The sequence below is a fragment of the Gambusia affinis genome, linkage group LG04 (genome assembly GCF_019740435.1).
Source record: "Gambusia affinis linkage group LG04, SWU_Gaff_1.0, whole genome shotgun sequence".
Classification (NCBI taxonomy): domain Eukaryota; kingdom Metazoa; phylum Chordata; class Actinopteri; order Cyprinodontiformes; family Poeciliidae; genus Gambusia; species Gambusia affinis.
The window spans coordinates 11,194,256-11,218,795 of NC_057871.1; the positions used below are offsets into that span (position 1 = coordinate 11,194,256).

The 24,540-nt window shown below is 39.0% G+C and overlaps 1 protein-coding gene across 26 annotated transcripts in view; it reads left to right on the top strand.

The window, feature by feature from the left end:
- LOC122829959 (nuclear factor 1 X-type-like) overlaps positions 1-24,540 on the top strand; it is a 125,519-nt gene that overhangs the window by 92,994 nt on the left and 7,985 nt on the right. For 4 of the 26 annotated variants that reach the window (XM_044114903.1, XM_044114905.1, XM_044114907.1 and 1 more), the window contains 10 exons: positions 4,590-4,652; positions 4,883-4,957; positions 5,241-5,364; positions 6,589-6,624; positions 6,928-7,055; positions 7,894-7,968; positions 14,609-14,737; positions 18,911-19,077; positions 21,218-21,365; positions 24,045-24,133. In XM_044114903.1, the coding sequence (XP_043970838.1) occupies positions 4,590-4,652; positions 4,883-4,957; positions 5,241-5,364; positions 6,589-6,624; positions 6,928-7,055; positions 7,894-7,968; positions 14,609-14,737; positions 18,911-19,077; positions 21,218-21,365; positions 24,045-24,133 (1,034 nt within the window). Of the gene's footprint in view, positions 1-4,589; positions 4,653-4,882; positions 4,958-5,240; positions 5,365-6,588; positions 6,625-6,927; positions 7,056-7,893; positions 7,969-14,608; positions 14,738-18,910; positions 19,078-21,217; positions 21,366-24,044; positions 24,134-24,540 lie in introns of those variants that run through there. The other 22 variants (XM_044114916.1, XM_044114918.1, XM_044114920.1 and 19 more) reach the window with 17 other exon arrangements.

A 24,540-nucleotide genomic window follows, 5' to 3' on the forward strand; every position in this document is an offset into this window, starting at 1 on the left:
TGCCTTCCAGCAAGAAGGTCCTGTGTTCGATTCCTGGTCTGGGGTCTTTCTGCATGAAGTTTGCATGTTCTCCCTGTGCATGCGTGGGTTCTCTCTGGGTACTTCCTCCCACAGTCCAAAAACATGACTGTCAGGTTAATTGGTTTCTCTAAATTCTCCCTAGGTGTGAGTGTGTGTGTGCATGGTTGTTTGTCCTGTTTGTCTCTGTGTTGCCCTGCGACAGACTGGCGACCTGTCCAGGGTGAACCCCGCCTCTCGCCCGGAACGTAGGTGGAGATAGACACCAGCAACCCTCCCGACCCCATTAGGGACAAGGGTGAACAGAAAATGGATGGATGGATGGAAAATGTATATACAACCATATATCAATACATGCTTTGCATATAAAATAAAATTAATTAATTGTTCCTTTAAATTTAATGTCATAAATGGAATTAACATAATATTGTCTCAAAAAGAACATTCTGAGAGCAAAAGGATTCAGAAACACACTTCTTTGGCTTTGGCACACTGTTTGTAGTTGTGGTTGTAACTATTTGTGCCAGAATGGGAAAGTCCAGTGAATTGATTTTAACAAAAGAAGAAACTTGTTTTTAAATTCAGCTTAACCAGTACACAATTTCACTTGATACACTAACTTTTCACCTTCACAATGTCTTTTACAGTGTACTGAAAAAGAAAGTGCACTATAATTTGTCAAATTGTATACTTCACATGCAGGTTACTCACTAAACATACATTACAAGTTACAGTATTTCCACTGATTGGCAATAGATACCTAACTTTTTGCTACATTAGATGAGTATCTTTCTATTTTATGATGGCATCACTGCAGGAATAATGAAAAGTATCTGAACTCTTACAACACATCTTTTCTTTTCTGGCGAATATCGCCAAAGTCCCTGTTGCTGCTTTGATTTTCTAGTTGTTTTCTGGTAGAAAATCTGGGCATGCAAGTCAAATATTTCTTGTTACAATATCCAATAAACAAAACATTAACTGTGTTTCCGTGGCCACTCATAGAAGGTCTTTTGGTAGACCCATATATTCATTAACCCACCATAATAGTTTTTTAAGGATCATAATAAAGCAGTGTTGGATATCACAAAATGAGCACAGCTTGTCTCTTATGTACATGTCTAGGTCATGCTTTGGTTTTATCTCTGTGCATTGTTTTTAATTCACTAATTTGAAGGGCCTGCACAGTTGGCTGAAAGATTTTAGGTTAAAAATGTGTTTGTTGGCGGCAAACGCAGTGGGGCAACTAAGGAAAAGGGGCTGCAGGACTCTGATTGGGGTCGCTGAAGGGAGGGCTTTAGGGGGCTGCGGTGAGAAGATAAGGGGCTGGATGTGCGCTTCAGAGGCTGGGTGGGGGTAGAGATGGGGGCGTTATGGCTGCTTTGGTAGCCTGCAGCTTGCAGAGCAGTGATAATCAGTAACCAAACCTCTTTTACCTCCTCTTTCACTATGTCCTTCTCACTTCACTATGCAGCTATATGATGCACTGTCACACTCAACAATGAGACTCGTTTCCAGTGAGTGACGTAGTGATGTGGTGTAAGCACTGTGACCGTTGGCTGACTTGTCGTTTAACTTTAAAGTCACAATTGTTGAAAGCTCCAGTGTCCAGCGAAGTTTTGCACTCCTCAGATTAGCTAAACTTTGCTAAAGAAATGAAACTGCCGAAATGTTTTTTTGTTGTTTTTTTTTGTTGTTTTTTTTTTATTAAAAAAACAGAAAAGCAGGACATGTCACACTGTCTCTATTTGTTGTGTACTGCAAGAAAACATGGTGTGACCTGTGAAGATCGAATGTTGATTATGAAGAGAGGTATCACTTTTCCTCTACTACTAACAGCATCTTATCTAACTTGAGTTTCAGCTTTCACAAGTTTGGGTCAGTTGAGCATAGTGGTGTTCATTGTAACTAGCCTTAAGTAACTGGCTAAGTTTAATTTGGTTTACCAATAATATGAGTTCATGAAAAACTGATTTGTTATCAGGAAAATATGATGACTGAAATTATGTCTTGAAAATAGGATTAACTCTTCATTGGTCTCAAATTGTATTTTATAAAATTTCTGTTCAATGTAGAATAATCTTTTTTAGGTTTAATCTGTCAAAAAAAAATTTTTACATTTCAGACTCAATGGAATCAAATTTAGCGCAGAATCCTTAAAAAGAAAAATAGCCCTTTAGTTGAATGATAATACAAACTGTCCAATCAGAAACTAAATCTAGCACTGTGGTGGGGATGTTTAGAAAAGTATCGCACATTTTTTTACAATGCTACCACAGCAAAATTAATATTCCTAATCAGTTTTTTTGTTTACAAGTTTACATTAAAAAGAGTTTATCATTATCATCACACATGACCACTTTTTATCTCTATCTTTTTATGAGGATGATAAAAGATCCAGTTAGTGAATGTTTCTTTTTTTTGTTTTGTTTTTTTACCACATACTTGAAATGCTGCCACACAAAAGATTTAAAAGAGGTGGAGATTTCTTCAATGCTTCATTATACAGCAATCAATGTCAGCAGCTAACATGTTTCTTTTTTCATTAAAATAAAAGTCTCAAACATAGATAAAGGGTTGTAAGCATGTAGCACAAATCTTTATATCTGGGTTTCATTTCAATAGCTTAAGGCTAACTCGTATCAGGAGCGTTGAGGAGTATCTCATCAATTTCAGTGAGCTGGTGGTACCTTTGTCCCACATTGGATGCATGGCACTAAATTTCACTGAGACAAAAGAAATTATTGGAGTTGTACTCTGTTTTATCAACACTTCACAATTTATTGTCTCCGTTTACAGAGAAAGTTGCCTGATTTAAGAAACATAATAATACAGTGAAGGGACTCAGAATATGTTGTAGCCTATCTAAAAAGCACTACAGTAAACAACCATGTAATTTTTCTACAGTCATAGTTAAGAAAACCTCTTCACAATGTTTAACAATAATGTAGGAAATTCATAAAATCTCATTGTATCTGGAAAAGATGTTAACACAATTCCTCACTCACAGAGTTGTTTTCGAAGCATTAGCTCAACCATGTTGTGAAGACTGTATGCCAGCGTTTTTGCCACTAACACTGGACACACCATATGGAAAGCTGGATATTGTGCATTTGTGGTATGAGACAGAGAGTTTACAGTATTATAGAGTTCTTGTGTGAAATACTACATGACGGTAAAAAGTCCACTGAAGTCAGGTTGTTTTCTCAACAGCTTTCATTGGCCATGGTATATGTTTACTCTAAGAGCCTACCTCGGTGTTTGTCCACGTATGCGTGTGTGTTTAAATTTGTCTGGGTGCGTGCGCAGCGGGGGCACTGCCACGTATGTTTGGAGCGAGTGCTGTCAGTTAGCTGGAATGCTGCACTGCCGCCAATACTAAGATGGCTGCCAAGCTCTAAGATGGCTGCCAGGATTACACCCAGCCTGTGAGAGACACACAGAGGAGCGAGAGTTTCAGCAAGAGAAGCTCTCTTTCATTTGCTCTTTCTTTCCTTCATTCTTCCTCTTGTCTGCCTCAGTGTAGCCCTCTTTTTCTCCCTTTCTTTCTCTCTCTGAGGATAAGCAGTGTGTCGTAGGCAGCGAGACAGGTCTGTTATTGTTTCTGCTCAGTAATCTGTGGCTTAGTGTGGCTGCAAGGCAAGTGCTGCTGGCAGGAATCTCTGTGCTCTGTTATCACCTACAGCCTGCAGATAAACACCTCCTTTAGCTTGCTTGCTAGCAGGAGCCTAGCAAGGCCTGAATGGACAGCCATTAACTTACCCATACCTCACTAGCCCAGGACATGGAGAGCAGTCTTATTCACTTAATATTCTCCATAGGAACATATGTGCAACACTATTGTTTGTGTTTCATGTCTACAAATATTAACATAGAGGCCTATTTTTTGTAAAAGACTGACTCTGATACTCTCTTCGACCTACTCTTACAGCATGTCTCTCCTCATATCATGAGTTTAGTCTGATTGTTTAATATTATTAACATGTGTTCCCATGGTGGTCTTACCTCGCACAGCCTTTCCCTGTAGCTATCTCAGTGCGTAAGCATGTGTATGTGCAATCATACAAGGATTACAACATGTATTAAAGTATGAAGCACAAACTAAAGGAGAAACAGATTGAGAGAGAGGCCAGGCGTTTGTGTGCACATGTTCACATATGTGTGTGTAAGGTGCTCTGTTTATGTAGACCAAATCCCTACAAGCAAGAAGGTATTAAATAGGATTAGGGTGAGTGATACGATTACGTGGTTAGATACTAAATGCCATGGCAGCACACTGTAAATCATTGCACCTTGATTGTGCAAAGACAGGACCAGCAGGAGAGAACATTCTTAGACACAAGAAAATCTCACACACACACACGCACGCACGCACACACAAGAAGGATGTGTGAATTCATAGATATAAATTTACAAGATGTATAACATACTCTAGCACATACTGCCGATTTTTCTTATTTTCTCTCACACCTCAAATTTCAAAAAGCTGGAATCAGTAAAGCACTGAATGCTTCTTAAGTATGTAAACCACATGTTGAACCTTTGTCTTTTCTCTTTCTGTTGCCATGTAGAATCTGGACAATCAGACAGCTCCAGCCAACAGGGAGACACAGATATCAAACCACCACCCAATGGTAGGTACCCGCCTGGGCACTTCCATATCTAAACACTCCTAAATTGGCATAATGCAATTGTTTTTATCATGCCTGTTTGCTTCAGTGTAGTCCAGCAGTGGATTCTGGTAACAAACAAGCCTTCATAGATGTTGATCAACTGGGATTTTGCAATAGTAGCCTCCTCAAAGACAATTTACCACAAGACCACAAATTTGCATATTACTTTCATGTTAACCCTTTCTGTACAGGACACCTGAGTTTCCAGGACTGCTTCGTCACCTCGGGAGTGTGGAATGTGGCAGAGCTAGTCAGAGTGTCACAGAGTGAGTTATGTATGTCTTAAATGCAACAAAGAAGAATTATGTTGGTAACAAAGTATAATTTCCTTCTAGTATGTTTTGTAGTTTCCAAGAACTGCACCAGGATGATTATATAAAGTCTTCTATGGAAAGACTTTAGTATAATCAATAATGTTCTCTTTGATGCTGTTTTTTTTATTTGCTAGATTAACATCTTGAAAAACAAATTATCTTTATTCATATTTTGCATATTCCTATTTTCTTCCCATTTCTGTTCTCTTCTTCCTTCTCTTTTGCTCTTTCTCAGCTCCTGTAGCCACGGCGTCAGGGCCCAACTTCTCACTGGCTGAGCTGGACAGCAGTCCCAGCTACTACAACATTAACCAGGTGGCTCTGGGACGGCGCTCACTCACCTCCCCTCCTTCTACCAGGTAAACAGACATCACTTTACACGCACACACATGCACACAATGGCAGTATTGGGTGGTAAGCGGTGTATGTTGCTCAGTCCAGAGTAAACATGGGCCAGTTACCCGTGTCAAGGTGTGTTAAGGTGTAAAAAAATTGGAATTTCAAAATTACATTCTCCATCACAACATTCCTACATTTTAAGTCATTTTAATTAGATGCCAGAGAATATGTTTTCTCTCTGAGTGTATAAAGGATACAGTAATGCAGTGCAGCTCCTCCTGTGCCTGTTGTTCCTCACTGCACCACACTTACATTAAATTCATCACATATGTATTTTGTTTTAAAATATTTATTAATATGTAAATACAAATAAATATATTTTATAAATAACAGCTGTAGCAAACAAGACTTTATGTTTTAGCATCAAGAGGTTTAAATATACTTTTAGATTTAAAACAAAAATAGTTTGATAAGGTTATACATTTTAAAATCTTACACTGCGAGAAACTGAAATTGTGGTATTTTTTTCTCATCATGCAGTGGAAATCTTATGCTGCTGCTTAGCAGTTAGAGGATGTCACTGTAGACAGTAAAAGCTTTAGAGGAATGCTTCTTTGATAAAAGAACCATGCTAGTTGCCTTCAGACTTGTTTCTGATCATTAAAAATATTTACTAAAAGATTCCCTCTAATCAGTATAATCACCATTCTCTGATAACATCTTTTTCTGACATTTCAAATAAACAATTAAATCGCAGTTTTTATGTTTTCAGTTGTACCTCCTCCACACAGCAGTTATCCCACTATATATATATATATATATATATATATATTATTTTGGCTGAAAATAATGGTAGAATCTGTATAAAATGTCTATGGTAAAACAATCACATCATGTTTTAATTACTGCATAAACGTTCCTCTTTCAAAAGACAACTAATTCTATTTAGTTGTCTTTTGAAACTAAAAGCGATATACATTCATCTGAGTTTATGTCTTTCAGGCAGTAACTTTTTACTGTGAAGATTTTCTAATGCAAAAGACAGTTATTTGCTGTCAATAAAGAGTTTTTTTGGTAGCTCAGCTTGCAATGAAACGAAACTCCTCTGAATTTCTATATATGTTTGTGTGTGTTTGTCTGTTATCGACTTTCCTCTTTATGAATGTGATTACTCTTCTGCTTTATTCTTCTTTTGTGTCTTTCTCTTTCTGTCTCCTTACTTCTGTCATCTGCTGTCACTTTAGGTCTGAGGTGGAGTTGTACGCAAATCTTCCACGGAGGTAGTTATAAAAACCTAAAAGATCAAAAATTTTGAGACGTAACAAGGCACTCTCCTCTTTTTTTCTCTTCTTTTCCTACACTTACTGCTGCGTTTCATTTCTGTTTTGTCTGATATGCTTTGAAAATATTGGCTCCTCAAACAAACTGAAATTGAAATTTGTCTATGTGACCACTTCATAACTCATAATGTTGCTAAGCATTGTATTTATGTTTAAACCTGTATGATAGCTTTAGAGAAAAAAAACATTTTTTTTGTTTTCCATCTTTCTTTCTCCCTAAAAATGTATTCTCATTTTCTTCAGCTCCACCAAGAGGAAGTCCTTAGATGACAGTGAGTTGGAGAGTCCAACGGATGATGTTTTTTATCCTGGACGTTCACCTGCTGCCAGCTCTTCCCAGTCCAGTGCGTGGCCTAATGACATGGATGCAGGTATCCACTCCATCTCACCCTGCTCCTGTCACCCACTACCTGGGCATGAAGAAGCTTTTGCACTCTCTCGTCTGACCGCCACCAAACCATAAAAGCCCAAGAATGATATTCCACACGTCCTAAATAAATCAGACTGTTTCATGCTGGTGATTCACATAGTCCTCCTGAGCACCCTCGAAAACCTCCCAGTCACTCACCCAAATAACCATTCAATGCATAGAAAAAGAAACACTCCTATGTAATTAGTCAATTATTTGTTATAATTGGTGAACACTAGTATTGATCTAGAACCAAGATAGGACTGCAGTACTATGCTAACTAATCCTAGATTCTAATTGGTAACTTTTTTAAGCTCCAACACCTTTTACATTATGTAGTACCCTACCTCATACTGTAACAAAAATATTTTTAAATAGAAATCCTTTGAGATAGAAAGTTTGATTTATAGATTTATATATAAAAAAAAAATCACACAGTGGTTCTGGTCATATGGAATAGGCTGCTATTTTAATCTGCAATGATTTTGAAAATCAGCACATTTATAAGCTGTAGACCCACTACCCTGTTCCCACTCCTGTAAAAATGCCTCACCCATTCTACAGGCAATAACTCTAATAACTCCACGTATAGTTCTCTTCCAGGAGAATGCACATTTCTTCACCTCAAAGCCATAACCATGCATAAAGTTGATCTTAATGTTATGCATATGAGCAATCATTCACTACCATGATCATACACAAATTCTCTCTCCCCTCCCCTCCTTCTCTCTCTTTCTCTTGTCTTCTGTCTCTCACTCTTTTCCTATCTCATTGTTAACAATACCCTTCTTCACTTTCAGTGCAGCACCATTTGGCGAGTGTGCAGGAGAGGAAGATAAAACATGAAAACGATGGCGTGCAGTTTCCTTACCATGGTTAGAACAACATTGATTACACTCATATCTATTTACTTTATGAAGCACAGTCATTCCTTTGTAAATGTGTATATGTGTACGTGTTTCTATATATTTACAATACATACAGTAGGCAATATTTGTATTTCAAGTAAACATATTGTATGTCTGTTTGTGTTTGCTTAAATACATCAAGAACAGTGATAGCAAGCCAGATAGACATTCAATATACTGTTTTCATTTCTGATTATTTCTCAAAGAGGTGCCTTGCTGAATTAATTTACCTCAAATATTTTAATCATTTTTCACACTACAAGCATCTTCATTGTTTTGTATTTTGATGTCATGTGAGCAGAAAAAGGATACATAATTTCAAAATCAAGGCAAGAACAGTGCCATTGTTGAAATATAGCTTAAAGAGGTCTTGTTTGCAGTTTGCCACGTGTGGACACACCAATCAAGTGGAAGAATTTGCTCTGAGCACAGCTGGAGTTTTTGGCCTACATACAAAACAATATTTTTGAGAGAATTAACTCTGCGCATTTCCATGAGCATGGTCAAACATGGTAGCAATAATGCCTTTCTTCAGCATCACAATGAGCTCAATGCATAGCTACTGCAACAATTGAATGATTTTTAGACTAAACCACAGTTATGAGTTACAATGGACCAGTCAAAGTCCAGTGAAAAATCAATGTTTTTCAGATTTTTTAATTTTGAACATCATTCATAGTTTTTCTTCCACCTTCCGATTATGCACTCCTTTGTGTTTGGCTAACACATACAATCCCAATAAAATACATTGAAGTTTGTGTACGTAATGTGACAAGTATGAAGAAGTTCAGGGCTGAGGCCCTTAACGCACAAGAGCTGTTTTCTGAACAATGCACCATTTACAAGCTTCATTGGTGTGATTCATGAGCCTTCAAGCAGTGGCTTTATCTCTCATAACTGTCAGTTCTTCTTGTGAAATGTTTTGAGGTCATACTGCTCGTACTGATTAGAGAAATTCACTGACAGTAAAATATTTACTTGAACTTGTTTTGTCTCTCACAAGTGCACACTTGCAGAGATGCTTAGTCATATCCATACGGACCCTACGCTCACATGCCCACACGCACGCACACCCACACCTACAGTGACGGTCTGCACATATGTAAAGTCCTTCCAACACACTGCAACTCACAGTACTCCCTACCCCATCCCCTGACACGCTACCACATTGCAACACACTTACTTATCGTGCTCCCCGCCCCTGCAGGTGTTCAGGTGGCTGCTCCGCCTCTATCCCTCTGTGCTGCTCTCCCCTCCATCGCCTCAAATCCATTTCTTAAGATGTTCCTGAGGATCTGAGGTGTAAAATCCATCCTCCAGCTCCCTAGCTCCTACTTTGGCTCCTCTTCCCTGCCTCCCTTCCGTCTAATTGAAAAAGGTGTACAGTGGGAAGGGCCCCGCTGAGAGAGAAAACATGTCAGAGGAGGAGAGGTTGGAGAGAGAACCCAAAAATTAGGCAAGCAAATGGGGAAAGTGGGAAGTGCAAGAGGGAATAGCAGGGATAGCTGGCAGAGAAGATGACTTTGGTGTTTTTAACTGGTGAAAGCTGATGAGGAAGAAGGGTTAATTAGAGTGTGAAGCAGAGGAGCCAAGAGTCTTGGATAGGTTTTGCCACTGTCTACTCTCACCAGAGCCTCGGCGGCTGCTCCTCAGCTTCTGTTCCACTTAGCTGTAAATGTAATTAAGAGGCTGTTCATTGGACCCACATTGGAGGTTCCTGCACAGCCTTACCTTTCATCATTTTCTCTTTCTTTACATCACCTGGTTTCTTTGAAAAAATACCAGCACAATTAAAAGTTGTGATGATTTAAAAAAAAATCAAATTAAATATCTTTATCATCCGAAGATGGTAATTAATATGCAAAATTCAAGTGAAAATGTTTTAAGCCTAAGGCTTTGGAAATTACCAAGTTAAACTCAGAAACAAAACAATGGATTATTGTTAAGGGAGAGCAAAAAAAAATACAGAGTGTATGTGCGATTAAAAGTGTGGTGTGCGTCTGATTTTTCTAAACAAGCCTACTTGTTATTGACAATTTTCACATGGGGATTCCTGTACAGGTGGGACGTGTATAAACAAACAAGCTCACTGGCACACACTAGCACAAACAAACAAGTTAAATCAAAGGACCCCACAGGTGCGCTGTAATGTCTCTGCATGCCACCAATCACTCACCCTGATTTCCTTGAAAACCCTTTGCGTCCGCACATCCACACACACTTTTCCTCAAGATGCGTTACTACAAATAAGTCGCACAACAGTTTGATTCAGAAATAGATTTCTGCACATTTACAGCCCAGTCCAGCACACGCACACACACCCTCTTTCTCTCTCTCTCACACACATGCACACGCAAGGAGACACAGCTGAAGCACAGTCCCAGATGGTGTTTCCGTGTGTTTGTAGCCTTGGGATCTATGAGGATACTAGAGACAGCTGCTCTACAGGGGCGAAAAGGGGTGGGGGGAGGTTACAGGAGACTATCGAAGCAACCATGATTTCTGATTAATTCCAAATTATTTTGAAATTTTCCTGAGACACCGGAGACTCATGACAGTGATGGCCTTCTTTTAAGATAAATGCTGCATTGTCGCGGAAGCACACAGCTGGACTTCCAGTAATGCGCATATGTGCTTTAAATCACTGGAGAGAGAATTCCCAACTTTCCTGCAGTAATAATTATGCCCTATCTTTTAAAACCATGTGTGTGTCTGTGGCTATGTGTTCTTCAGAGACGCATCTGGTGGTAGGCCTGTTAGTGCAAAGAGACAGAAGGGTCATCATGGGAACGCTTGATTAGTTGCCAATGAAATATTAAGGAGTGCCAGAAGAGGAAACAGTGCAAATTTGGCACACAAACATAATTCCAGATCAGACCACTGCACCGTCTGTGAAGAAATATTGTCTACAACATTCACTGATACTATCAAAAGTTCCCCTACGCAAATGTCAAACACTTTCTGTTTTCGACTCCCTTTGCTCTCTTTATCCTGAATACACTGATTTGTGAAATTATTCACACCCATATTCTGTCCGCTAACCACCACAAACCATCACTGCATTTTGGGGGAGATTTTATCTGAGGAACCAACATTATTGAGAAGTGGAAGGAAAATGATCCAATTAACTTTAAAATACAAATCATAGAAATGTGGTGTATCTTTCTGGTAAAGCCTCTATACTATGATGAGGCTAATAAAAGTCCAAAGCAATCAAATAGCTTGCATTGGCCTGTTTTTGCATAGCACTTTACACTATATTCAGTCATTCACACTCAGTCTTTGATGGTGGTAAGCTACAACGTAGCCACAACTACCCTGGAGCCAACTCACAGGAGGTAGGCTGCCATAGTGTAGGTGCCACAATGACTGAGACAGAAGTAGCGAAGTTTCGAACCAGCAACCAGAAAAAGAATCCCTACCTCCTGAGCTACTGTCATCCGGCCGATCAGCTGCTTTCAGATCAATAAAGTATTTTTAAATTTGAATTTGAATGCATGGTGTGTGCTTTTCTGTAATTTAATCTTCATGTTCAATTCAGATGTTCTGTGAAGGCCTCAGAGGTTTCTAAAGACAACTTGAGTGAACTAATAGCATCTTGAAGTCCAAGACTCACATTAAACAGATCAGGGAGAAAGCTGTAGAGGAGTTTAAAACAGGGTTAGATTTTAAAACCAAGCTTTGCACTTAACACAATTTTACCACAACTCTTGAAAATCCATTCTGTACATGGAAAGAGTATGCCACTTTGGCAACGCTACCAAGGCATGGCCGTTCACCTAAACAGAAGAAGGTGGACTGGAAAGGTAAACCCAAAGTGAAACTTATGATGCACTTGCTAAAAGGATTTGTGTGGAGGAAAACTAACTCTTTACATTACCCTAAACAGACTGCTATGGAACGTGGTGTCAGCAGTATCATGTTGTGGCAGTGCTGCACACAGATCTATTGATGTATATTTTTGTTAACAATGTTGAAGACCATATAATATTTTCCTTCCATATAAATTATACAGTACTTTCTGTTAACATAAAGCTAGGGCAATGTGAATATGTTTGAAAGGTACCCTATTTGTTGAATTCACATAGAAAAGAAACGACCATCTATACCTAAGCGAAACCACTACAGTTTATTCCTTAAGTTTTTCTTTCCCCAGTTTCTGTGTCGGTTTTTCCCAGCTATGCTCTCCGGTGTCTTTCCGTCTCTCAGTCTCTGCAGACTGCTCTTATTTCCACCTTTCTCCCTCAAGTGTGACAGTGTCATAGCAATCATTGCTAACTGCTGGTGTCAGAAGTGGGATTGGGGTTGTTTTCATGCTTGGAATCTCTTTGACAGTACAATACGCCCCCAGACTTGTGCTAATGTGGGGTGAGGAGGAATGTGGGGGGAATAAATATCTGCTAAAGACATAAATGGTTCACACGAATTCACTCCCACCTGCTTGAGACTTAACTCTTTCACACAGGGAGGGAAGGTTTTACACGCCTCCACACTCCAATAGACTTTCACACGTCTCCAGCTGGAGAACTGAGGAGAAATCATATTTAATGCCTTGTATGACGCGGAGAGGCCACAGAAATAGACTACAAAACAAAAGTCCAAAAAAGTTTAAGAAGAAATCTGTATCACACCACACACTTATTTGGAAGATTAGAACAAAACTTACAGGGGAAGAAATATGTCTATTGTTGCATCAGTCAAACATAGCAGTCTTTTCAGTGTGCGTGAGTGCATGCGCGCAAGAGATAATAACCATATTTAACATCTTATGACATTCCAATTTCATACATGTTGTCAGAGCAATGCATAGAAGAAAAAAAAGACACTGCTGCATTTTTCACAGGTTCTGCTTTGCTCTTTTGCTCCTTCACATATTTTCATGTCTCTCACATTCTTCTCGCCTCTCTCCCTCTGTCTCCTCTCTCTGTCCGTCTGCTTGTCTTTCACACTTACCAGCTGCTGTGTCCATACTGTACAGTGCGTGCTATTTCTGAATGAAGCTGTCTCATAGTGCAGCCAGTCTGTGCGTGCGGCTGAAGCCAGACCACTGCTAGTTCAATGTGGCTGCATTGTTACTGCGCTCATAGACAGAGAAACCCTAATATTGGCACCTGGAAGAGAGAGAGAAACATTAGATCTGAAAAGCATATTGTGGGAGAGTTGAGATTATATAAGATACAGATGTTTCTTTGCATTGAAATAAAGACCAGATTCAGTTTTGATACAATCATGATTTTTTTCCTGTAAAGATATATTTTGGAGTTATTGTTAAAATATTTCCTTGCCCCTTTTATAAGACTATAGGGTATCCTTCATTCTCTCTTATTTGTACAACAGTAGCTCCAATATTAGCTCTCAGGAATTTTTTTTTCTTCTTTTTTTTTTTTTTTTTTGCATTGTCTGGTCACTTGTAGTCTTGATTGGCATAAATGAATTGGCTGGGCAATTTATAGTGAGGTTCTGTGATGTCATTATCAATAAGAGTTTCCTTATCTGTCTTTAAAAAGGTGCTATCCTACAGTTAGTTTTTTAAAAGGTTATGAAAACAACAGAACCGGTGGACAGCTAGCTGCTAACCAGACAGCAACTCTTGTTTTAGCTGAATTTAGCTACTCAAAATGACTTAAACTCAAAATCTTTCATCTTTGCTATGTTACTCAATGCCAGTGCTTCTCAATTCCAGTCCTCAGGCCCCCCTGCTCTGCATGTTTTAGATGTGCCTCTATTTCAGAACAGCTGATCCAAATGATTGCATGACATTTCTGGAGTCATCAAGAACTGTAGAAGCCTGTTAATCACCCACAGATTCAATCCAGGTGTGGAACAAGGGAAACACCTAAAACATGCAGGACAGGGGGGGCTTGAGGACTGGAACTGAGAAACACTGCACTATGCTAACAAGTATTAAACATGTTTTATTGCAAGAGATCATTGCAACAAGTTTATTACTGCTTTTTCAGCTGAGTAACATCCACATTAATATTCTAATATGTTGGCAGAAGCTGCTAGCTGTATTAATGTGCCAGCTCAGCTTCAAGCAGGTTGTACCAAGCCTACCAACAAGGCAGTGAACCTTTGGATTTGGTGACATGCTGTCACTTGCACAGCAGTGTGAACAACACAAAAATCACTTAACTTAAAAACACTTGGCTACAAACCTATTGTTGTCTTGTAAACATGTAGTCATTTATTATTTACAAATATGGTGGGTGATAAAATTGTTTTAAACTGTTAAAACTTTCTAAAACAAGATCACCCACCCGACTTGCCATTAGCTTTTCTTTCCTCCGAGGATTTCTTTTTTTTTTCACTTCAATTTTCTACAAACTCACAGTGATATGATTTTTTAGTTCAGGTAAGAACACTATTACTGATAACGTCACAGAGCTTCACTTGAAAACACCCTGACTATACCCTTGATTATACTGACTGGAGGAAAATCAGTCAAAAATCATACTAGTTCAAGCCCCCCCTCCATGAAATTCAGACAATTTTTTTTAAGTGTAGCTAACAAAACGAGCAACATTTTCTTGATTAAAACAACCTCTCTTTTTTCCTCCCTTTTACCCCCAATTTTATTTTTGATCCCATTTTTTTTTTCCGTCAGGACTCTCCTCGCCTGGTTCACTTAAGAAGCCGGGGAAGTTTGATTTCAACGCCCTGACTTCCCAGACGAGGTCCCCCCGCATGGCGTTCACACACCACCCGCTGCCTGTGCTGGCAGGAGTGAGACCAGGTGAGAGCCCTGCCATGAAACCAACAACCCCAACACCCCCCCTTAAAATCTGAAAAAGAGAGAGAAGGAAAGGGAGTTTTAAACTTGATTCTAGATCACCATATTTACATTCTGCAACTCAAACAAAATGAAGTCCTCAATCGCGCCTGAAAATTTAAATCCTGAGCTTATGGTTGGTGAATTAACAAAAAAGGAAAACTTTCCAGTTCCTCAGTTGCAAACTGTAGAGAAGCAGCATGCCTGTGGAGTTTCACATATTCAGTGTTACTGCAATCATAATGGTTGGCATAAATTCCTCTTTCTCTCTCTCTTTTTCAGACTTTCTCCATCCATCCATTATTACCACCATCTTTGTGCTTGTGTTTTTAATATTATCATTGCATGGTACTAGTGCTGCATCCATGCCTTTGTGAATGATTTGCTTCTCATCTTACTGCTCCATGGATTTGTTTTAGTGTCTGTCAAGGTCGGATTATGCATTTAAACCGACAAAGCTTTTCGCTCTGAAGGAATGACTTTGAATGGATGTAAACACTTCACCATATGGAGCTGTACGGTGGAAACAGGAACATTCTTTGTTACAAATGTGAGACAACAAGGCTGAATAACAAGGTCTAGCTTTTACATAGTGTACATTAAACCCAATCAGTTCCTATTTTCTGCTTCTTTACTTATATACATACCCAATTCTAATGTAGGTTTACGTCTTTCAACCTTTTCCTGATGCAGCAGACATGGTAGGTATTTGGGATTAGACATTTTAAGTCATTTTCAGCAATATAAAATCTGGAAAAGATGGAATTTCTTTACTTCATGGATTTTCTTTAAGTATTTTTACAGCATTTCGGGGTTGTGGACAACATGACCTTTATTTCTTAAAATTAGGCCTGACATTTCTAGGTGGTATTGATAGCCTAAGTTTCTAAGCATTGCCATTATAAATGTTCCTCTCAAATATCGAGGCTGGTGCTACAAACCAGCCAATCCAGGAGTGCGGTTAATTTTTCTCAGTGAAGATTGGTTGTACCCCCAAGAGCTGAGATAAGAAAGACTGTGGATGTTGGTTTATGTGTTTGTGCTAAGCTTCCACTGTGTATTAATTCAGATGAAGTTATATTAGGTGTTTGAACTATTGAATTAAGCAGTGTATAGTTTGAAACTTGTGTAGGAGACCTAGATTAAAAATTATCATGTTTGTCATCAATAAATGTAAATATTTCCATGCGTAATCTCGAGAAACTTGAAAAGTAGCATAACCAGCACATGCCAAAGTTGATCTCTCTGTTGTAACTTAAACAATGAAGAACCACCATGCCTCAGTTTTCTTTCTTCATCAGTTATTGACTGAATTTCAATACATTGAAAGCAATGTTAGGTCTGCTTCTGCAGTAATGATGCACATGCCAAAAAATGTTGTTAATCATACCAGTAGCACTTACAATTATTTCACTAATCGGAACAAGTTGAGGTTTTTTAAATTTCAAACTGATCAGTCATCATTCAGAGCTTAATTCATCATTCATCAGTCACTAACAAGTTTCTCAGTGAATGTGTAGTTAGGCTACACAGTATGTGAGCGAAAACAGGTCCATTGTGCAGTGGAAGACATTTTCTTGAGTTACCAAAATATTACTTCAGTAGTCAGGGTAAGTTGTCCTCTTCTCACTTCCCAGCCTGAAAAGGTAACAAACATAGTATCTCTAACAGGATTCCCTCTGGCATCTCCAGTTTGCCAAAAAGTCCCTGTGGAATGGTCTCACTTTTCAAAGAAATAAATATGTCCTCTTCTCTCAGTGCCTGCCCCCCCATTCTATTTGTCTCTCAGAGGGGTAGGTTGGTCTACAGCCAAGCTAGAGCTGCCATGTAAAGGTCACTTAAACGCATTGGACACCATGTTAAACCGTATTGAATTTTGCTTTTGGAGCTCCCTACAGTATATTTAGAAAATGTATTCTTGTCAGGATATGCACAATTAAGACATGCTGTTTATCTGTACAGTGCAGTCTCAGGTCCCCTTAAGAATCCAAAACACTAGGTTGAATGTTGAGTTGAGATGTGTGTAAAGTGTTGGGGGAATATCTCTGCTTCCTTTGTTACTCAGCTAACCTCATACACTCTTCAAACTGTAAGAGAACTGCTTGCCAGGAGTTTTTTATGAAATGGATAGGCTTCAATGACACAGTATTCACAGATAGGGTCTCAGTGAATTTACGCACCTACGCATCGATACACACTTGCATGTTTGTGTGAATTTACACTTTTATGGATGACTTTCTGTGTAAAAATGGCTGCCATCCAAATAAAATGTCCCCCGAAGGCCTTGGTTCCACAAACATACTGGAGGATGATGGCAGGGAGGAATGAAGAGAAATGGGGGTAGGCAGAGTAGAAAGTGAAAAGGTTTAACTAGGCTTCACGACATGCTCTGGAAGTGTTGAAGCTGTTAGTCATTCCTGTGGAGGTCTTATAAGAGTGGCTGTACTGGGGTTCGGACTGGATAGTTTACACCTGAATTTTGGCTTCAGACTGGCGTGGGGAGTTGCCAAATCGACTGATGCCTCATTAAACCAGCTTAGAAAGTCAGCCATCATGGCCGTAGTTAATTTCGCATAAACTAATAAGCATACAAAAATAAATAAATTAAACACATGAAAACCAGAACAATCATGGTAATCCAGGCCACTGGCAAGAAGATGGGTTGGAAAAATAAACAATACAAACAAAAAGGGTTAATTCACTTATTTGGAATAATTCACATTAAGTTCACCAGGTTTTCCCCAACCTAGCTACTTGTGTATCCAGTTAGCTGAGCCATTTATCAAAACCATAAAATCACAGCAGAGAGAGTGCAATCTAGTTTTTTGTTTGATTTGTACCTGTGTGTGTTTTTTTGTGTGTGCTTGTGTTTGTGGTTGGCTGACTCGCTGACTAATGTCTCTGGGAGGTGTTTTGTGGTTGGTTGGGGGCAGAGGAGAAATTCTCTCCCAAGCTTCAACCTACTGGGCAGAACCACACAAGGATGTGCTCCTGATGGATTGCACATCACTGACAAGCAATAAAACAAAAGTGGAAAAACCCAGTGAGTTTGAAGCTCCAGTCAACCCTTGTGGTTACTTTGTGTGGGCAATAGAGAGAGAGCAAAAGAGAGAAGGGGAAATGAAGATAATTTAGCATACTTCCATGAAGTGTAGAGACTGTGAAGATAAGCTAGCTTTATCGGAGTTCCACAGAAACCTCTTGAGTTGAGCAGGCACCTTGATGCAGTTAAAACTAGACATGCACCAAGAAATAGGCAGGTGGTTGGAATCCTTCCACAGCTTGATAAGCTCTGACTGGTGACTTTTTTTTTAATCAGTGAATGCACTGGACACTACCAGGTCCCACTAACAGTTCTCTTTTGTGTTGATGTAGCTTTGAGTGAAAAAAGTGAATTAGCCATTATAAGCTACCATATTTTTAACAAGATGTTGCAATGTTTCTGCATTTCATTTAGGCTGTGATATAGTGAGAGAGAGCAAGACTTCAAATGGGAGGACAAAGACTACGAAGTTGATCTGCTTTATCCTTTTGAACAATTAAAATATGTTACAGAAAATGCTGGATTGGAAATGTTTGTAGCGTTGGGAAACCTTAGAACTAAGGTCTACCTTCTCAAGGGAATACACATTGAGTCAAGCTAAAGACATTAAGTGCTTATATAAGATGCTAAAGACATTTTAAAGTGTGAACTCTATAATCATGTTCCTGTTATAGATGACTAATATAACCCTGTTAGAAAGCGACTGCTCTTTAACCCATGGTGTGACCTCATCATTGCTCCTAAGAGAAACAATTACTAACCACCAATAAGGTTGGAAAACAGATTTTAAATGCTCTTCTTATTTTAGTTCTTCAAAAGAAATGGAAATTTGTTAAAATTGCTAGGCTCAAGATGTACAAAAATAAGAAATCATTCCCAAATTTTAGACCATTGCATCTCTATTTAGGACATATGTCTGTCCTAAATATTGACACACTGGAAATACTACATGCTAATGTAAACGGCTGAATTGTTGAGCATCTTATCTTTGTTTTGTTTCTGATGAAAAAAAAACCTGATTTGGTATCCTCTCCTTACTTTTCTCTTCCTCCTCTTTTCTCTGTTTTGCTTCATATGGTCTTGTTTTTTCTTAGGGAGCCCTCGTGCCTCAGCTTCAGCCCTGCACTTCCCTTCCTCCTCTATCATCCAGCAGTCCAGCCCATACTTCACCCATCCTACCATACGCTACCATCACCAGGACCCACTTAAGGATTTTGTGCAGTTTGTGTGCACGGATGGCACAGGACAGCCCAGTGCACAGGTAAGTGATTTATTCTTACTGTAATCCGTAAAGGATGGAGGGCCGACTGTGGAATGCTGTGCTATGTAGCATCGTAGTTTGTGATGCAAACTCACGCAAAGGAAACTGATTTAAATCATAAATTACTGAATTAAAGGAACATTTTGAGCAGTGTAGTACCACAAAAAAAATAGGAGAGAGATACAAATCACCTTTGAGTCTAAGATTCATTACATTCTATATATTCTGCAGTTGGTCTGAAAGAGATCTTGTTTATCAGATGTGCAAATAGAGGTTTTGGCCAGAACTGGCAACTGGCATTTGGTCAGCTGTAGAGCAGCAGGGCTACAAACTTGGGGCAAGCCAGCTGAGGATTTGTAGCAGCATTAAGATTTGTACTGTTTGTAGAAATAATTATCCATGGAATGAACCCAAATGTGACCTTTAAGTATAGAAGTGCACTCCAGGAACAAATATTTCTGATCATATGACTTTTCTTTTTTTTTTTTTTTTTTTTTTTTTTTTTTTTTTTTTTACAATTTTACTGTTTTGTACTAAAACAGTGTTCTCTCAAGACACACAACACCTGTCACAATCTATTTGACAATGTATGAGGGTTTTGTTGCTTACTGCCTGGTAGGGGACCAAGTAATATAAATGGAACAAAGCAATTCAGCATTAGATATCTGAGAGCTACCCTCAGTGCCGATCTACTGAAACACAACATTCGGGTAAGTGTTTATTTGGAACGAGGTATAAATTAAATGCCAAAGCTCCCGGAGGCTCAGAGGGAGCTGTTTTAGGGTTGCGTATACAAATCTGTTTATGGTACCTCTGCTCGTCCAACAGCATGCCCAGCTTTTTTGTCAAGACGGTTAACTTTTTGACTCTTGAGGGAAGGTTCTATATGCTCTGACACAAGTGCAGAGTAGTACTGTAAACCTTTACTGTAAACTTGACCTTTTGAATTTCACATTGACTTATCAAGCCTTGTTTTTTTGTTTTCTTTAAACATTTATTCTCATTGCTTTTCAAACTAGAAATGATGTATCATTTTATCTGTAACATACATGTGCTGAAGGCACAGACACCCATCCAGATAGACATCCTTTGCACACAGTGCTGATTTTCCTTTTTTTGTAATTTCCAGCTCCTACATTTCACTCTAACTTCTCCTAACAATCCATCACTATCCTTAAAGAAATCACACCATCTGTCTTTCTCCCCTGTGTGTGAGATTATGTTCATCACTTCGGTAATTTACAAAATTTAATCCTGCATATGTATTTCGATCACTTTCAACAACTTAATGGTATCTTTACAGTGCCTTTTTGTACTATTGCCCCTTTTCACATTTTGTCTCAAACCACAAATCTTCTAAATATTTAAATGGGATTTATGTGATAGACCAACAACACAAAGTAGAGCATAACTATTAGAAAAATAAGACATGGTTTTTAATTTTCAATGCAATCTAATAAGTGTGTTGTGCATTTATAGTAACACCCCAAGTCAATATTTTCTGCATTTTTATACTTTTAGGACAGCCTTTAGGACTATACGTACAGTTACAAGTTTGTTTGTTTTTTGCCAATTCTACTTGCTTAATCTCTCAAGTTCAGTCAAAAGGTATTTGTGATGAGTCATTTTAAAGTCTTATTTAAAAAAAATTGGATTTAGTTTTGTATTTTGACTTGGCCATTGTAACTTATTAAAATGCTTTTGTTCCAAACCAATACATAGTTTAGGCCTCTGGGACCTTCACAGAACAGCTACATTTACAATATTAAATAACACAGATAGGCTCTGTTTACATATTAGATTAGGTCTGAAGGCCACTGGTTTATTTAAGAATATCAGAGTAAAAGGAACAAAATAAACATTGTAATTTTAAGATTTTTATTTGAAGAAAATTTTGGAAAACCATATAGAATTTTCCTTCAGGCTTGTGTACTACTTTGTGTTCTTCCATCACATCAAATTTTAACAAAATCCTTTGAACTTTGTGGTTTAAATACAACAGAATGTGAAAAAAACAATCAAAAGAAACTTCTTTGCAAGGGACTGTGTGTGTGAGTGTGTGTGAGTGTGAAAGGCTCCCTGTCCACTGTATATTCTTGGGGTGTGCCCTCCTCATCCTATCTGTATGGTCCATCTGCAGCCAAATGGAGGTGGCCAGAGCAAAATGCCGGGCTCCTTCCTGCTGCCCCCGCCACCCCCGGTGGCGCGCCCTGTGCCCCTCCCTATGCCCGACTCTAAAACCATCAGCACGCCCACTGACGGTGGACTCAGCTCACCCGCATCGCCGTGTAAGTCACTCCCCGCTCCCCTCCACAAAAGATGCCCAGTCTTCCCCAAAAATACAAGCCTGTCCAAATCAAAATTTGCTGTAAATTTATTCTGTAGTCATCCTTCTAGAACATAAAGTTTGTTGGACCCAAACAAGTGCAGCCATCATAGAAGTTCCAGTATTATGTGTGGTATCACTTTGTGCCATTTATTTTTATAATTCTTTAATAAATGTATGAAATATCTGGGACCTCTATTATGGCTACTCTGGCAGTGGTTAGTTTTAGTGGTTTGAGTTTTCCATTAGGTTGCAGTCTGCTCAAACACCCAGCAGCCCTCAGGAAACTTACAGATTTGCTTGCCTTCCTCTTATCAAATGTACACTACCTTAGTGTACAAGCAACCAGTGATATTGTCAGGCCAGAAGCCCACGCCTTTGCCAAACTAGAGATCCTCTGTCACACTTCTCTGCAGCCCTTTTCAGACATGATTTTGTTGCATTAATGCCTTCATCAAGCTGTTAAAAGGCATAATTCATGTATTCATACATTCAGGTCACATTCATGTTATTCTTACCTCATGGTTCTAATAATAAATAATCTAAACAGTGATGGACATAGATACTGTGTGCACAAACTGTTCATATATATCTATTTATATGTAGATGAAACACTAAAGGCCTACTAGATTTGGGACTTTCATTCAAACAAATACATGTTGTTTTGCCGTAGACATGCCTAATAGAATGTCATGTGCACTGCAGAGACTAAACTATAGCAGCAATAAACAGTAGCAGCTAAGAAAGGTTAATATTGAAATTGAAAATAACTTGCTTTTTGTTTCTAAGAGACTGAGTCATCTAACAGAAATGAAATTTAGCTTTATGAGCTAGTAAAAATGAGTAATTTCGGTTTTTTTTACCCCACTAGGGATAATGTTTTAATCATCACATGTCTGCCCCATCTTTAGCATCCAAAATGCTAAATTAGACAGCCTGATTAGGAGCATGTCAGAAATGGTTGTATTGGGAGCACAGATGCCGTCCAGTTTAATGAAAGCAGTTCATGTCTGAAAGGGGCTCACTCCTCCACGCTTTGAAATTCAGTCGTCTTTTCTCTCTCCATGTCTTTCCAAACCAGCTCTGCTTCCTTCCTCCACCTTTTCTCTCCCTCTTTTTCTCTCTGGTGTTAGATTTCCTCTTTGCTCCACAAGAGGCAGTGTAGTTTCTCTCCTTTCTTTTGGATATGTTTGGTAATTTCAAAAGGAGAGCAGAGCCTATTTCCTCTCTTGCTCCAAGCCTTTGATCAAAGCAGCCTTTGCATGTCCCTCTGACATCTGCAATACAATCTACCCTCGTCTCATTTCCTTTTTGCTTTCTTCCTTTCTTTTTTGTGTATAAATATATTTGCTCATATTTTTCTTTCTTTGTTTCATTTTTCCTTTATTTTTCTCTTTTTCATTTTTAAGGGAACAAAATTAGGGCAGTTGGCGTCGACTCCAAAAAGACTCCATGCCCCACTTCACAAAAGCAATCCCCTTGCCATTTTCACACAAATCTCATAACAATTAAAAATTGGGAACAAACTAGACAAGAAAGTCACATCATTGCTAGAAGAAGGAATGTCTGTAAACATGAAGAGGAAAATCTAATCAAACCTGTTTAATTAGTGCTATGCTGGGGGAGTGCATAAGAGGAGTGTGATCTGAGAGCGGTGAGGCTCTGGTTGGTTCCATCCCAAACAGGTGCGGTGCGAGAGTCGGGTCATGGGAGAGGCACACCAGGAGGGGGCGCTGGACAGAGCAACCGGGGCTCCTTTTCCCTTCTTTTTCTTCTCTTCCTTGCATTTCAGCTTCTTCCTACAGTCTCAGATTAAACTGTCAGGCCTATTTATTTATATTAACATTTATATAAATAAATACGGAGATGTTTCGTCATTTTTTTCCCCTCATCCTGATGACTGTTATCACTGTAAAGTTTTTCTTTCCCTTTAATTTTTTGTCTGTATATCTTAATAATAATCATAAAGCACATGTAAACATGCATACAGATGCATATGGTAAAGCTCACACATGCATCAGTTTCCAGTCCTGTCACTGTCACCCCTACGCATCCCCATCCCCTCTACTCGTTCAGATCAAGCACAGCAAAGGTTCCTCTCAGCCACCATGTTGGAGTCCTGTTAGCACAACTGCCCTAAATTTGGTCCTGTGGCTTAACTGAGTGGTACTTCCCACCCCCAACCCTCTCCCCATCCAGCCCTTATTCTATTAACTGTGAATTAGTTATAAATAGCAATGAGTAGTGTTCCTCCATGTGACGTCCACACTATTTTCTCACTGGTTTTCTGAAAACCCAGTGGCTTCTAATTGAGGCCAGGGGGCTGCTGAGGAGTGTCTGTTTGCAGACTGTTTGCCCCTCCTTCAAAACAATTAAATGGTGGGTTTAAATATATTAAAAGGAACCTGCCAACAATGTGGACAAATAACTACTATCCAATAAAAAATCAGCATTCTTCCCTCTTAATGAGTTTTTCAAGAAACTCATTTGACAGAAATATACAGTCACACCCTTAGCAGGTTAATTATCGCTATATTCAATATTAAAGAAAACAATGATGAGAGCATCAGACTCTATTACAGGCTGAGTGTGTATGCGTGTGTGTAAAAGCATGTACACACTTGTATCTCTCTGTTTGTAGCATACTCCACGCCAGGCTCCACAGCTCCCAACCGGTTTGTCGGCATCGGAACACGGGACAACTTTCTGAATATCCCCCAGCAGACTCAGGTACCCTGCCAGCCTCCCTCATTTACTAAACATCCACATATCCACCGCCTCCTCCTCCCTCTTTGTTTGTGTCTTTTTCTTCCTCTTCGCTCATCACCCACTATAAGCCCGACTTTGCACTTTGCCGTTTATAGATGCATCTTTTCAAGTGGCAGGCTATGATTAAAGAGGCATGTTCTTTTGAATGAAGGCCATGATATAAAGGCAATAGTTAATCAGTTGATCTGTTTTAGCAGCCTGCTAAAGTTGATAATTAGGCATGATATTTGCCACAGGTTTTCTGAAATCTAAACTTTGGCACTTTGAGGGTTAACTTTTTAGGTTTTTCCCATCTTTTTCCGTTATGTTTCTGCTGAAAAACTCTTTTCCTTCTCTCCAAACTTTCTCTGCTACATTGAGTGTTGCCC